Consider the following 12,988-nt stretch of genomic DNA (forward strand, 5'->3'; position numbering starts at 1 on the left):
CAGTAGATCACAAAGGCTGTGCAGGTAGATCACATGAAATGCCAGCTCCCTTCATGGCTTCTAAAGTAAGCAAACCACCCAATGCAATGCTTTGTTTTCAAGAGTCAGTAGCATTACAAATAACCCCAAAAACATACCAGTTCCATACAGAATGGGATGACTTTTTACTATTTCCCATTTCAAGTACGTTTGTCTTATATGTAACGCCAGTGCCGCTATTCCAAAGCCACCTCAGGTACATCTTTATTGGGGTGGGTAGATCATGTCGAGCTTGTCATTTTAAAAGTAAAAAAAGTGTGGGCACCCCTGCCCTATAGTACATAATGGAGAATAGTCCCGTAAAAGCACTTATTCGTGTAACAGTTTGTGTAATTATACACACTTATAATGAATACTGTTACACATCCGTCATAGAAATTATGTTAAGAGTCGTGCCTTGTTGCATCACTCTAGAATAACATAACAGTTATATTACCTCTGATGGGCAGAGGCCTCTTATGTCAGTATTTTTAAACGTTTATATATATATTTTTTTGTAAATGAACGCCCTACTACTTGATCATACTACAGTCTTTGAGTCACCCGCCTGTCAGAGTGTTAGTGAGACCTCTCTGGACCAGAGCTAGTCACACAGGTGCAAAAAATAATGTAATATAAACAAGAGCAGTAATACTGTCAGCCGTGTGTCACACTAAAAGTGGTGACCCATTGAATAGAGTGATAACAAAGTAACGCCATTATGTTGGAAGAGGTAACTAAGTAACCAAGTACTCTTATTGCAACGTGTTAATGTTACCACAATCAATCTTTATTTTCAGACTCTACAGGTCCATATATCAACAATCAACAATACAAGAGACAACAGAGATTAAAACAAAAACAACAACAACAGGGCACAACAGAAAAGGCACTAAAAAACATACAGACACTCAATCCAATGTCTCCAGAGACAAGAGGAGTATCTAATGCTGCTCTTTTTAGGCATGATTAGAGTCATTATAATTTCATTTTTTGAGTCCTTCAACCTCATCATGAAACTGTACATCAGATTCCTGATTGCCGCATTCAAAGTGGCAACCCCACTGTTCACAAACAAATGGCTGGCACTTGTCCACCTCGGGACCCGCAGCAGGATTCTGAGAGCATCATTGTATGCCACCCACAACTTATTATATTTACCTTTGCCAAAGGTTGTTACCCAAACAACTGTTCTGATTACAATAATCTGTCAAAATGAAATAAAAATAAGAACTAATAAAATTCATGGTTCAAAAAGCATATTTTTATTATTTGTTTTAGTCAACTTAGGTGTCCTATGTTTAAGCTCCAGAAATCACTGCCAGTCACATTGAAATATTCTAAATAGTACTTGTAATACTAGTAACACCTAAGGACCTAAGATCTTCTAACCCAGTGTCACACAAAACAAAGCATCATAAGTAGCAGATCTACAAGCTTTTGCTGTTCTTTGAATTTGAATGCTGAAAAGCAACAGTTTTTTTGGAACATGATTTGGAGACAATTATGTTGATCCGTCCGTCATCATAATGATGCAATGGCATTGTGTTCATGGCTGGTACAACGGTCATATGTAATGAATGACACAGTCATACAACAGGGCATAACATTTGTTTTTTGTTTCTTTTTTTTATGTTTTAGTTTTTAATGTTTAGTTATGTCATGGTCTGTGAGGCAGGTCTCTGGCTTACATCAAGAAAAACATACAGCCGTGATGATCCGTGTGTACGTTATGGTCCATAGAAATGATGATCCGTGTGTATGTTATGGTCCATAGAAATGATTATCCGTGTGTACGTTATGGTCCATAGAAATGATGATCCGTGTGTACGTTATGGTCCATAGAAATGATGATCCGTGTGTACGTTATGGTCCATAGAAATGATGATCCGTGTGTACGTTATGGTCCATAGAAATGATGATCCGTGTGTACGTTATGGTCCATAGAAATGATGATCCGTGTGTACGTTATGGTCCATAGAAATGATGATCCGTGTGTACGTTATGGTCCATAGAAATGATGATCCGTGTGTACGTTATGGTCCATAGAAATGATGATCCGTGTGTACGTTATGGTCCATAGAAATGATGATCCGTGTGTACGTTATGGTCCATAGAAATGATGATCCGTGTGTATGTTATGGTCCATAGAAATGATGATCCGTGTGTACGTTATGGTCCATAGAAATGATGATCCGTGTGTACGTTATGGTCCATAGAAATGATGATCCGTGTGTACGTTATGGTCCATAGAAATGATGATCCGTGTGTACGTTATGGTCCATAGAAATGATGATCCGTGTGTACGTTATGGTCCATAGAAATGATGATCCGTGTGTATGTTATGGTCCATAGAAATGATGATCCGTGTGTACGTTATGGTCCATAGAAATGATGATCCGTGTGTACGTTATGGTCCATAGAAATGATGATCCGTGTGTATGTTATGGTCCATAGAAATGATGATCCGTGTGTACGTTATGGTCCATAGAAATGATGATCCGTGTGTACGTTATGGTCCATAGAAATGATGATCCGTGTGTACGTTATGGTCCATAGAAATGATGATCCGTGTGTACGTTATGGTCCATAGAAATGATGATCCGTGTGTACGTTATGGTCCATAGAAATGATGATCCGTGTGTACGTTATGGTCCATAGAAATGATGATCCGTGTGTACGTCATGGTCCATAGAAATGATGATCCGTGTGTACGTTATGGTCCATAGAAATGATGATCCGTGTGTACGTTATGGTCCATAGAAAACCTGACCAAACGTGTGATCTGTGAAAATAATGTGCTATTCACTGTATATCCATTTTATCTGTTGTCACTATGAATACACGTGAAAGGAGGATAGAATGTCCTGACTACATTATTCTGAGAGGCATCCCATGATGCATCCCATGTGTTAGATTGCATTTTGTTCATGTTCTCCATCTATCCAGTGTGTGTGTGGTGTATTATGTGAATCACTAGGCCACAGCCACACCACACCTTGCTATAACAAACCATGCAAATACTTCACCTCTGACTGAGCTGGCAGGTGTGCGTGTGTGTGCGTGCGTGCGGCCGTGCCTGCCGTGCATAGTATTTATACTAGTGCGTTTATCATGTAGGACATGTTTGTGTTGGACCCGTCTTCAAAAGTGCTCTCCAAACCCGCCTGGAGCATACTGTACATGGCTTTCCCCAGCTTTCCCCAACATTCCACTGTTTTTATTGATTTTATTCCTTAGGATTAGCCTTGTTCATGGTGTTTCTTTTCCTAATAAAGTAAAATAAAAATGTATGTCGTAAAAAATGTAAGACTTAAACCATCTTTGGATATTTAGAAAAGCCACATATAGCCCACAGGCCGCCGGCGTGTTGGTCCGGCCACCCTTCAATTTACAATCTAGGTATTTAACAGACGCTCTTAATCCAGAGCGACTTACAATAAGCAAGGCAATACATCCATCAACATTTATACATCAAATGCAGCTTTAGCACCATACTACACAGGCATGGATTTCTACACAGAGAGGGCAATCTTTCAACATAAGATGCTGCATTCAAGTTCAGGAGAGTTTGGACAAGGCAATTATCTTGAATGCTGCCTTCAGGCATGGCATGGAAAGAGGTGCATCTGCATTTCTTTCACCATAGTAAAAACTGCATTCATGGTCTGGAGAAGGCACTTTTCACAGACTGTTGAAGGGGCAGGGGCTCAAGCCCCCCTTTGATGTCTATGTGTGCACGTGCCTGACAGGCTGGGTTCTGGGTCATTAAGGTTACTGGGTGACATTGGGTGACAGCAGGTTCTTCCTGTGTCAACATGCTTGGTTCAGAGTCAGACCTGTGGATGTGTAGCAGAGACAGAGAGGCTCTCCCTGAACACAATAATAATATCTCCCCCTGCCGAGAGGAGATTGTGTGTCTTACACTATAGTACTTGTCTGACTTTATTCTTTGGCAGCACTGCAAAATGCAGGCTTTCCTTGTAGATCTTCCTTTTCGACTGCAGCTTTAGCACTTCACTACACAGTGCCACATAAAAATATCTACATTTTCATTGTGTCATTGTATTACAACTATGCTATTTATAATGCTCTAAGGATTATAACTGTGATTATAATATAGTCTGAGAGCCGTGTTTATGTGTTGTTTGTTTGTGTCGCTCTTCTGCGACCTGGCGTTTCCCAAGGACCCTAAGCACAACGGTGGGGGGAAGGAGGTAGGGAGCGCTACACTAATTCGAATGACACCCGCAAATGGAAACAGGCCAAATTCGCTTTGTCTTAATGAGCATTTCTGATAATTCGCTTCCTATTTTCGAATACGTTTATGGAAACTCAACTATAGAAATCAAGGAGTTCACAAACTGACAAAAGCCCCCTTTTCACTGACATGGCCCAAGGCCACACCACTCCACACCGCCCACTTGTGCCAGGTTTTCCACTACAAGGACCTGGGTAGAGTGGTGTGAAAGTGGTACTAAACGTGGTACTAAAAAGTATCCACTCCAGAGTAGGTCTGAGCTAGGCCAAACAGGGCCAAACACTTCATAATGACTGATCACTCACTGACCTTTCATTTTGACCACCAGGATATTAGTTGTAATGATAATAGATCCTATTGTGTTGTAATCTATTATAGTGTATTATAATTATCATAGTAATACATTAATACTTTATAGTGTATTAAGACTGAACGTGATACTGAGACAGTTTGTTATAAGTTTGAATTGAACAAATCTTCGTTTTAAGTTCAGTCGGAGGTTGTCTTTGCACAACAGTCTGTAAAGAGCTACAGCTGAGCTGGCACGGGAGGAATTTACACAGAGTTGAGACGGTTTGTTTTGTGGGTTAACGCTAATACAATGGACGTTAAACGGCAGGGGAAAGGGATAACTTGGAGGACGATGAACCAGAAAGTCATCATTTATTCACATGTATTGGCTGACCCGTTTCCATTCACATATGCGCATTTAGTTTTTTTCTAAGCCTAAAAATCCACCTCCCCCAAACACATAAATGTTTTTGCGAATAATGAAAGTTTATTAGAATTTTGAAATGTTTCCATAAAAAGATTTATGCACAAAAACCTTAATGCACATTAACCCATTTAGAACGGGTACACATATTGTGTATCATTATTTTATGCTTTAACTATTGAAAAATGGCAGATATACAAGCTCACAGCGTGGCACCGAGTGCCGCGCTGCGAGCTTGTAGATCTGCTATTTTTGAAAAATCGTGAAAATTAGAATTTTGACCCGATTCTATAAGTGTCTTTTGAATCCTTCTAAGATTTTTTGAAAAAACAATGTTTCTATGTCAGCAATCTGGCCAGCCATCGTCAAAGAAAAGGTCCTTTTCACTCAACTGGAGCTCAGTCAGTCTGTTCTTAAGAGACTACTATGTCAGTGGTTCTCAAACCTTTTCATGTGAAGGACCCCCAAAATGATATTTATTTGGCCACAGTCCCCTATCGCAAAATATCTAGTTCCAGGGACCCCCCCAGAATTAAAAAAAGAAAATACATATATTCAAAGATTTGCACACATTTTCACAACTTTTTCAAAAATAGCAGATCTACAAGCTCGCAGCGTGGCACTCGGTGCCGCACTGTGAGCTTGTAGATCTGCTATTTTATGTGAACCTTATGTGAACTCCTTGCTTTCTATGTAAACTCCTTGACGTGTGCTCGTGTGTGTTGTGTCCAACAAGCTCATATTTCCAGTGAAGTAGGTGAGCGTCACATTGTTGTGACTGAGTGTGTTTATGTGATCCCGTGTGTTTATGTGATCCCGTGTGTGTGTGTGTGTGTGTGTGTGTGTGTGTGTGTGTGTGTGTGTGTGTGTGTGTGTGTGTGTGTGTGTGTGTGTGTGTGTGTGTGTGTGTGTGTGTGTGTGTACACAACTAGGCCTGTCGCAATGTGACGCGTTGTGAGCTTGTAGCTCGGCTATTTCCACTATGAATGTCATTTCTTTTAAGTATATCTATCCACAAGTTTCCGCGGGAGTTTACTGGAGACTATCAGGACCAAACTTCCGGGTTTAACAGCAGACATACAAGCTCACGTCGCGTCGCAGATGCAACCCGTTGTGAGCTTGTAAATCGGCGGCGGAACCTCGGTGCAGACGTTTGCGCAATGCACTATGGGGCGTAGGAAACTCGTGGATATTCTATATTAGTAGCTTATTGACTAGTACAAGTATTCTGTCCAATATATTTGTATTTAAGTTCACAAAGTTGACATAGGAAGAACATATACATGCATTTGAAATTAAATACATGTGTTTTCAGGATTCCAATAAAAAAATAGCAGATCTACAAGCTCAAAACGTGTCGCAGTAGAGCTTGTAGATCTGCTGTTTTTGATAGTTTTGACTGTATATGCATTGTGGCCCTCTGGAGTGAATGTGAAAATATAGCGGACCTTTCCATCATCAAAGTTGCCCACCCCTGGCCCAGCCTTACCCCATATGTATTTAGCCATGGCTAAAAGCAGTGACAAAAGCTACAGAACAAGCAAGCATTGATGGCTGCAGTACCTCGCTGCTGAGTAACTGTTGAAGTGTTGTTCGCCACGTGTGAATGACAAGGGTTAGAATTCACCTTAACAGCCAGCAATGTTGAAGCAGGCAGTGTTTGTAGAGAGAGAGAGAGGATTGGAGGCGGTGAAACAAAGACATACAGTATGATTAATTCATGCTTCTCTGAGTCATCTGAGAACTGGGGAAGAAAAAAGTTGAGTTGCCAGCTTAACTTTTCTTTTGAGCGGGGCTAACTGCTCCTACGCCTGGCTTTGTGTGTCTGTATGTCCTTAGTAGTGATGGTGAGGCTACAGACATCGGGAGCTCCCAGCCAGCAGGCTGATCCTGTGGGAACCAACGCGCGGGCATCGATCGCGAGGACGTTCCGCGTTAACGTATGTGGACGTCCTGAAGAATGATGCGGGAGCTGAAAGCTCTTGGGAGCTGGCCGGGTGTATGGAGAACCGGAAAGATTGGAGACTCCGATGGAAGCTCGTCTGAGGACGACCGAGAGAGTGATGGGAAACCCCGTTCATTTCAGCGAACGAATCATTTCGCTCACGGTTATATTCCTTTCACGTTCACCGTGCATAGCGCGATCGTCCTGTGAAAAACACTTATCGCCGGAGCGTTTTTATTACGTCGCGCGCACAGCCCGAGGGGGTGGGGGCGTGAACGACACATTTCAGGGATTTTGTTGGTTGAAGTCACCGTGTCACTCAAAGAGTTGTTGTTGGAGCCAACAGAAAAGCCAGGAATAGTACTGACCATAGCTAGTAGCTACTGATATCACCTGTTGACTGTGCACGCACACACACACGCACACGCACACACACACGCACACGCACACACAGGATTAGGAAGTTATGAGAATGAGTTCTCGATGCCCCTGGTGGATGAATTGTTAATGCTCTATACTCACAGATATAAAAAGCTAGATACCTCCTCCGCCGCTGCAGTTCATCAGCGCGACTGGTCAAACACCTCTGGCGGAAGTGCATAACTGTGGAACTGCGGAAGGCACTCTGCCCCCTCCAATGGGAAAGAGGGAGTCCTGCCAGTCCTGCATCTGATTGGACTACCGAGATTCCCATTCTGTGACGCACAAGGAAGCGTCCTTCAGAATTCCCAAGAGCCCCGCCTCAGAATTCTGGAGGCTTGCGTAGAGTTATTGGGAGGCTTGCCAGGAGTCTTGGACCAGCACCCCCCAGCCGGAAGAGGCGTCTACCTTTCTATGTCTGTGCTCTATACTGTTATGTTAATGCGTCACGTTAGAAAAACAGCAGCCAGCCAGCAAAGTCCATGTCATGATGGAGGAAGAGCCAGCTGATGCAACTGTCACTACTAGACTACTTTTATTGGATGAAAAAACTTTGTGAATGCCCTAATTAACCCGGATTCTAACTCTGTGTGTGTGTGTGTGTGTGTGTGTGTGTGTGTGTGTGTGTGTGTGTGTGTGTGTGTGTGTGTGTGTGTGTGTGTGTGTGTGTGTGTGTGTGTGTGTGTGTGTGTGTGTGTGTGTGTGTGTGCGTGCGACAGCGTGTGTACTACCTCTCCCTAGAGTTCTACATGGGTCGTACGCTCCAGAACACCATGGTCAACCTGGCCCTGGAGAACGCCTGTGATGAGGCCACTTACCAGGTGAGATACACTACAACCAATGGTTCTCAACCTTTTTTCTGCATGGACACACTTTTCATGTCCCAAGAATCCATGGGCACACCAACATAATACGGGGGTGTAAATATTGTCACTGTCGGGAAGAAACCTTGTATCTCCAAGTTTCACATTTGTACGTTTCTTTGCAAAGTAAAGCCCTGCTTCATCATACAAGGCTGTCGCACAACAGTAGTGAAAATAGCAGATCTACAAGCACACGCTTGTAGATCGGCTGTTTTCACTAGTTTAAATCATTTTTAAAATGATAAATACAATACTGGCTTTCAATCAGTTTCAAGGGGCACACTTGACCCTTCTCAGGGGCACACCAAAGGTCCCCAGGCACAGTGATTGAGAAACACTGCACTATACTACAACCAGTTTAGTTAATGACATAGTTGAACGTTGAAAATTATGTTAAAATATGATTATTTTGGGGGTCGCGGCCTGAAAAGGGTGAGAACCGACTGTACTGGGTAACGCTTCCTCAGACCTTCTCAGTGTTAGACCACCATGTGTCTTGTCTCCATCAGCTGGGTCTGGACATGGAGGAACTGCAGGACATCGAGGAGGACGCCGGCCTGGGGAACGGAGGTCTGGGCCGTCTGGCCGGTGAGTCAACCTGTCTTGGATTTATTTGTTTTAAACATGCTTTTGTGGATCGTGATTGTCACGTTGCTGCTGGCCTTCTCCATTTGGAAAGCACTTTAGCTCAACTTTTATTTATTTTTTATATATATATATATGTTACAGTCAGTTTGGGTAACTCGGTGAGATTGGGGTAAGAGCGCTCGTTTTGTCGTTCACCACACACCCCTAACACCACCTGGATCAATTCACCTTGATAGTCTCTTATCAGCGCACCTGTGTATTTCCGCGTACTCACCATGAGATGGCGACAACAGCCATTCACTTGTGTAGTCGCTGACGTCACTCATCTGCGACACCTCTTTCGTGGTTTATCTTCTAACCTAGCTCGGCTGTGTTTAGCCATTAGCTTATTATAGCTTACTCTAACTCTAACCCTAACCTTAACCTCAGTAAAACTATGCCTAACCCTAACCCTAACCTCCATGGGGTGAGGCGCTATCATTCCTGCTGACGCTACGTTGTCGTTGTCGTTGTTGTGGATCAAAGCGACCGCTTGTTCTGCCCCGCGCTGCACGACAAGTGCTCCTGTTCTCAATTTCACTAAAACTAAAAAAAAGAAGAAAAAAAATAAAACGTTTTAATGTGCTCTGTAAGTAAAGATGACTTGATGTTGCACTCGGTGCACCTCCAGTCGTTGTGTGTTTTTGGCAGAGCCTCCCTGATGGCTCTGAGTTGAAGAACACAGAGAGCAGAGCCTCCTTATGGCTCTGAGTTGAAGAACACAGAGAGCAGAGCCTCCTGATGGCTCTGAGTTGAAGAACACAGAGAGCAGTGAATGTCCCAGGCTGGGTCTGGAACAGGCCTGCAGTGTAGAGCAGCTCAGCCTGTCTGCTGAGGCTGTTTGGATCTGCCAGCTGCTGCTCTCTCCTAAAAATAGACCCAGACACTGATGCTCACTGGACTGGACATAACTAGCTGTATCTCTCTCTCTGTCTGTCTGTCTTTCTGTCTGAGTCTCTTTCTCACGCTTGCTATTGTTCTCTCTCTCGCCCTCTCTCTCTATCTGATTCTCTCACTGTCTGTCTGTCTGTCTCTCTCTCTCTCTCTCTCTCTCTCTGTGTCTCTCTCTCTCTCTCTCTCTCTCTCTCTCTCTCTCTCTCTCTCTCTCTCTCTCTCTCTCTCTCTCTCTCTCTCTCTCTCAATTCAAGTTCAAAAGCATGATAAAATATGTCTCGCATTGCCAAAGCATACATGTAACGTAAAACTGAAGAATACTATGCCTAACTCTAACCCTAACCTCAGTAACCTTAACTAAATTCGGACTAATGAACCTTGGGACTTATGGGCAGTCCCCAAACTGAATCATAGCCATGCTTGTACAGGGACGACAACAACGATAATGATGGTAATAATGATAATGATAGAAGTGAATGACACACAATGAGACAGTGAATGGTTCTTCTGTCTGTTGATGACACACACGCAGCCAAAAGGTGCATTAATAGACTGTTCTCTTTAGGCTGCACAATGTGTGCAGTCTTTCTGTCTGTGTGTACAGACACATATGAGTGTCTGTCTGTCCAGTACTGTTGGTTGACCAGTGTGTTTTTTTCCCCCTCTGGATTTAATGCATTATTGAAAATCTGTGTCAAACACAAGTACTCCTTTTTGTTGCTGAATTGTTGCATAGTGCAGGGGGTGGCGGGGCACCCTGGGGTGCCGTGACGGCAGTCCAGGGGTGCCGCGAAATAATTTGATAATATTTGGAATTTATTTGGACACTTGAAAAAATATTTAGTATCATTTTAGACGTGAAGTACAAAGTTATTTTCAGTCAGTTCTATCCAAAATGGCTATTATCTCAACATTTTCCTCGCAACATAATCACTGTCGGGTAGAAACCTTGTATCTCCAAGTTTCAAATGTGTACGTCTTTTGGTAAAGCAAAGCCCTGCTTCATCATACAAGACTGTCGCACAAAACTAGTGAAAACAGCCGATTCACAAGCACACAACGCCTCGCGATGCGAGGCGTTGTGTGCCTGTAGATCTGCTGTTTTCACTAGTTTAGTACATTTTATAGATGATAATACAAAACAAACGGTTTTGGACATACGAGGTTTCCACCCGACAACGATGATATGCTATAAATATAAGGTGCTGGGAGTGAAAATTATAACGTAGGGGTGCCCCAGATTAAAAGTATGTAGTGAGGTACAATTAAAACATTCTCTCTCTCTCTCTCTGTCTCTCAGCGTGTTTCCTAGACTCCATGGCCTCTCTGGGTCTGGCTGCGTACGGCTACGGCATACGCTACGAGTTTGGCATCTTTAACCAGAAGATCGTGGACGGCTGGCAGGTACAGTAACGTTAACTTAACACATTTGTCTTTCTGGGTTGCCTGGTAAGGCTTTGATATTCAATAGCGTTGTTGAATACCTCAATATCGATAGGACTCACAATATTAGTAAAAACAGTTGCATTGTATAGTTGTTAATGTATTTTTCTGTATTAGGTCCACTGCCTGCCTAACCCAATAGCATATCCATGCATGCACACTGCACAGTACACATAGAATAAAGACATTAAATGCCTTATTTCTATTTACGAACAATGGTTTTATTGAAATAACCACACCTGGTTACAGATGCACTGCTTTTTTACATGTGCTACGTGCATGCATAGTCTGTTTATTAACTAGAAAATATTGTTCCTTCGAAACAATTGTGGGCTCGCTTCAAGCCAGAAAACAATGGCTATAAAAGTACAAAATGTCAAGATCGCAGGCAGTGCTCTCTTTGACGTTACTGACGTCAAAGTTTGGTCCATTTTGTTCCAAAAATGTGTTGTGCAAAAGTCGACCCGCTGGTGGCGCTATAACAGGCCAATGTAAGAAGGGTGGTATCTGTTCCTTGACCTATTGGGAATGTGCTTGCAAGATTTCACGCACATTGCAGGCTGTGTTCATGATTTGAGGTGTTTTTGGCTTTGGCCACTTTATCGCTGCTTGCAGCTATATTTATTATTATTTTTTTTTTGTTTTGTGTGTGTGCACTTCATAGGCATATTAGCTAAAGGTCCTTAGATTGTGTGTAGAATGTTTCATGCAAATTGCTAAAAAAATCCTAACGGGTTTAAGCGTTTCACAAACTGCTCAAAATGATATAGCGCCCCCCTTTGGCCAATTGGGGTAAGATTGGTTTTAGTGATATTTGGAATAACACTCTACATCTTTGCCAAATGCCATGAATATGTTACTTTGCATACATGATTTAGAGGCAGAAGAATAATTTGCATAAAACTGCAATATTCATTGAATTTATTAAAAAAGCATGTTTCAATTTAAAAAAATTTTAGATATTGGTCCAAAGTTCACGTAAAAAAAGTTTTGTGCACGTGACGCGAAAATTCCAGAATAAAAGGGGGTTTAAGTGTTTTACAAACTGCTCAAAATGGCGGAAAATCTAAGGGCGGAGCTTACTTAACAAAGACACAGATGTCTTCCGCTCGAGTCAAAGCACGCGTGTAAGCAAGTTGCATGACTTCAAAAGAAACGAGTCATGACTTATGCCCGTTTGAAGTTTGAAATTTCAAACGCTTCGTATAGCGCCCCCCTTTGGCCGATTGGAATAAAATTGGTTTCAGTGATACTTTGACTAACCGTCTACATCTTTGCCAAATGCCATGAACGTGTAACTTTGCATGTATGATTTATAGGCCGAAGAATAATTTGCATAAAACCGCAATATACATTGAATTATTAAAAAAACATTTTTTAACATACAAACTTCTCACCACATAGACTGTGAAGATATAGGTTCAAATTTCATGTGAAAAAAGTTTCATGCGCGTAACGCGAAAATCCCAGGAGGAGATAGATTTTTACTGTTTTTCATATAATTCCGAATTGTGGGAGACCTAAAGGTCAGAGGTCAAAAGTTAGAGGGTAAAAGTTGTTCGGCATGAGGAGACGCATAAGTGTATACAGGTTTCATGGCTGTATGTATAACACAGCATGAGCTATACCTGTTCAAAGATCGCACTTTCGAAGGCTTCCTACAGCGCCACCATTTGGCCGATTGCTATAGAAAATAATAGCACACTTCGCCACTGTAAACTGAACACATTGATGTTTTTATTTTCAGTATTTTCTCACTAAGTATGTAGGAGTAGAAAGGAACCGAAGTTCCCGTCTACTGA

General features: G+C 42.3%; 1 protein-coding gene across 1 annotated transcript in view; it reads left to right on the plus strand.

The window, feature by feature from the left end:
- LOC308298699 (glycogen phosphorylase, muscle form) overlaps positions 1 to 12,988 on the plus strand; it is a 62,350-nt gene that overhangs the window by 6,932 nt on the left and 42,430 nt on the right. The window contains exons 2-4 of the mRNA XM_080742344.1: positions 8,079 to 8,180; positions 8,732 to 8,810; positions 11,044 to 11,147. Of these exons, the coding sequence (XP_080598470.1) occupies positions 8,079 to 8,180; positions 8,732 to 8,810; positions 11,044 to 11,147 (285 nt within the window). The remainder of the gene's footprint in view (positions 1 to 8,078; positions 8,181 to 8,731; positions 8,811 to 11,043; positions 11,148 to 12,988) is intronic.

The sequence above is a fragment of the Nannobrachium achirus genome (assembly GCF_963921795.1).
Source record: "Nannobrachium achirus genome assembly, chromosome: 14".
NCBI classification, from domain to species: domain Eukaryota; kingdom Metazoa; phylum Chordata; class Actinopteri; order Myctophiformes; family Myctophidae; genus Nannobrachium; species Nannobrachium achirus.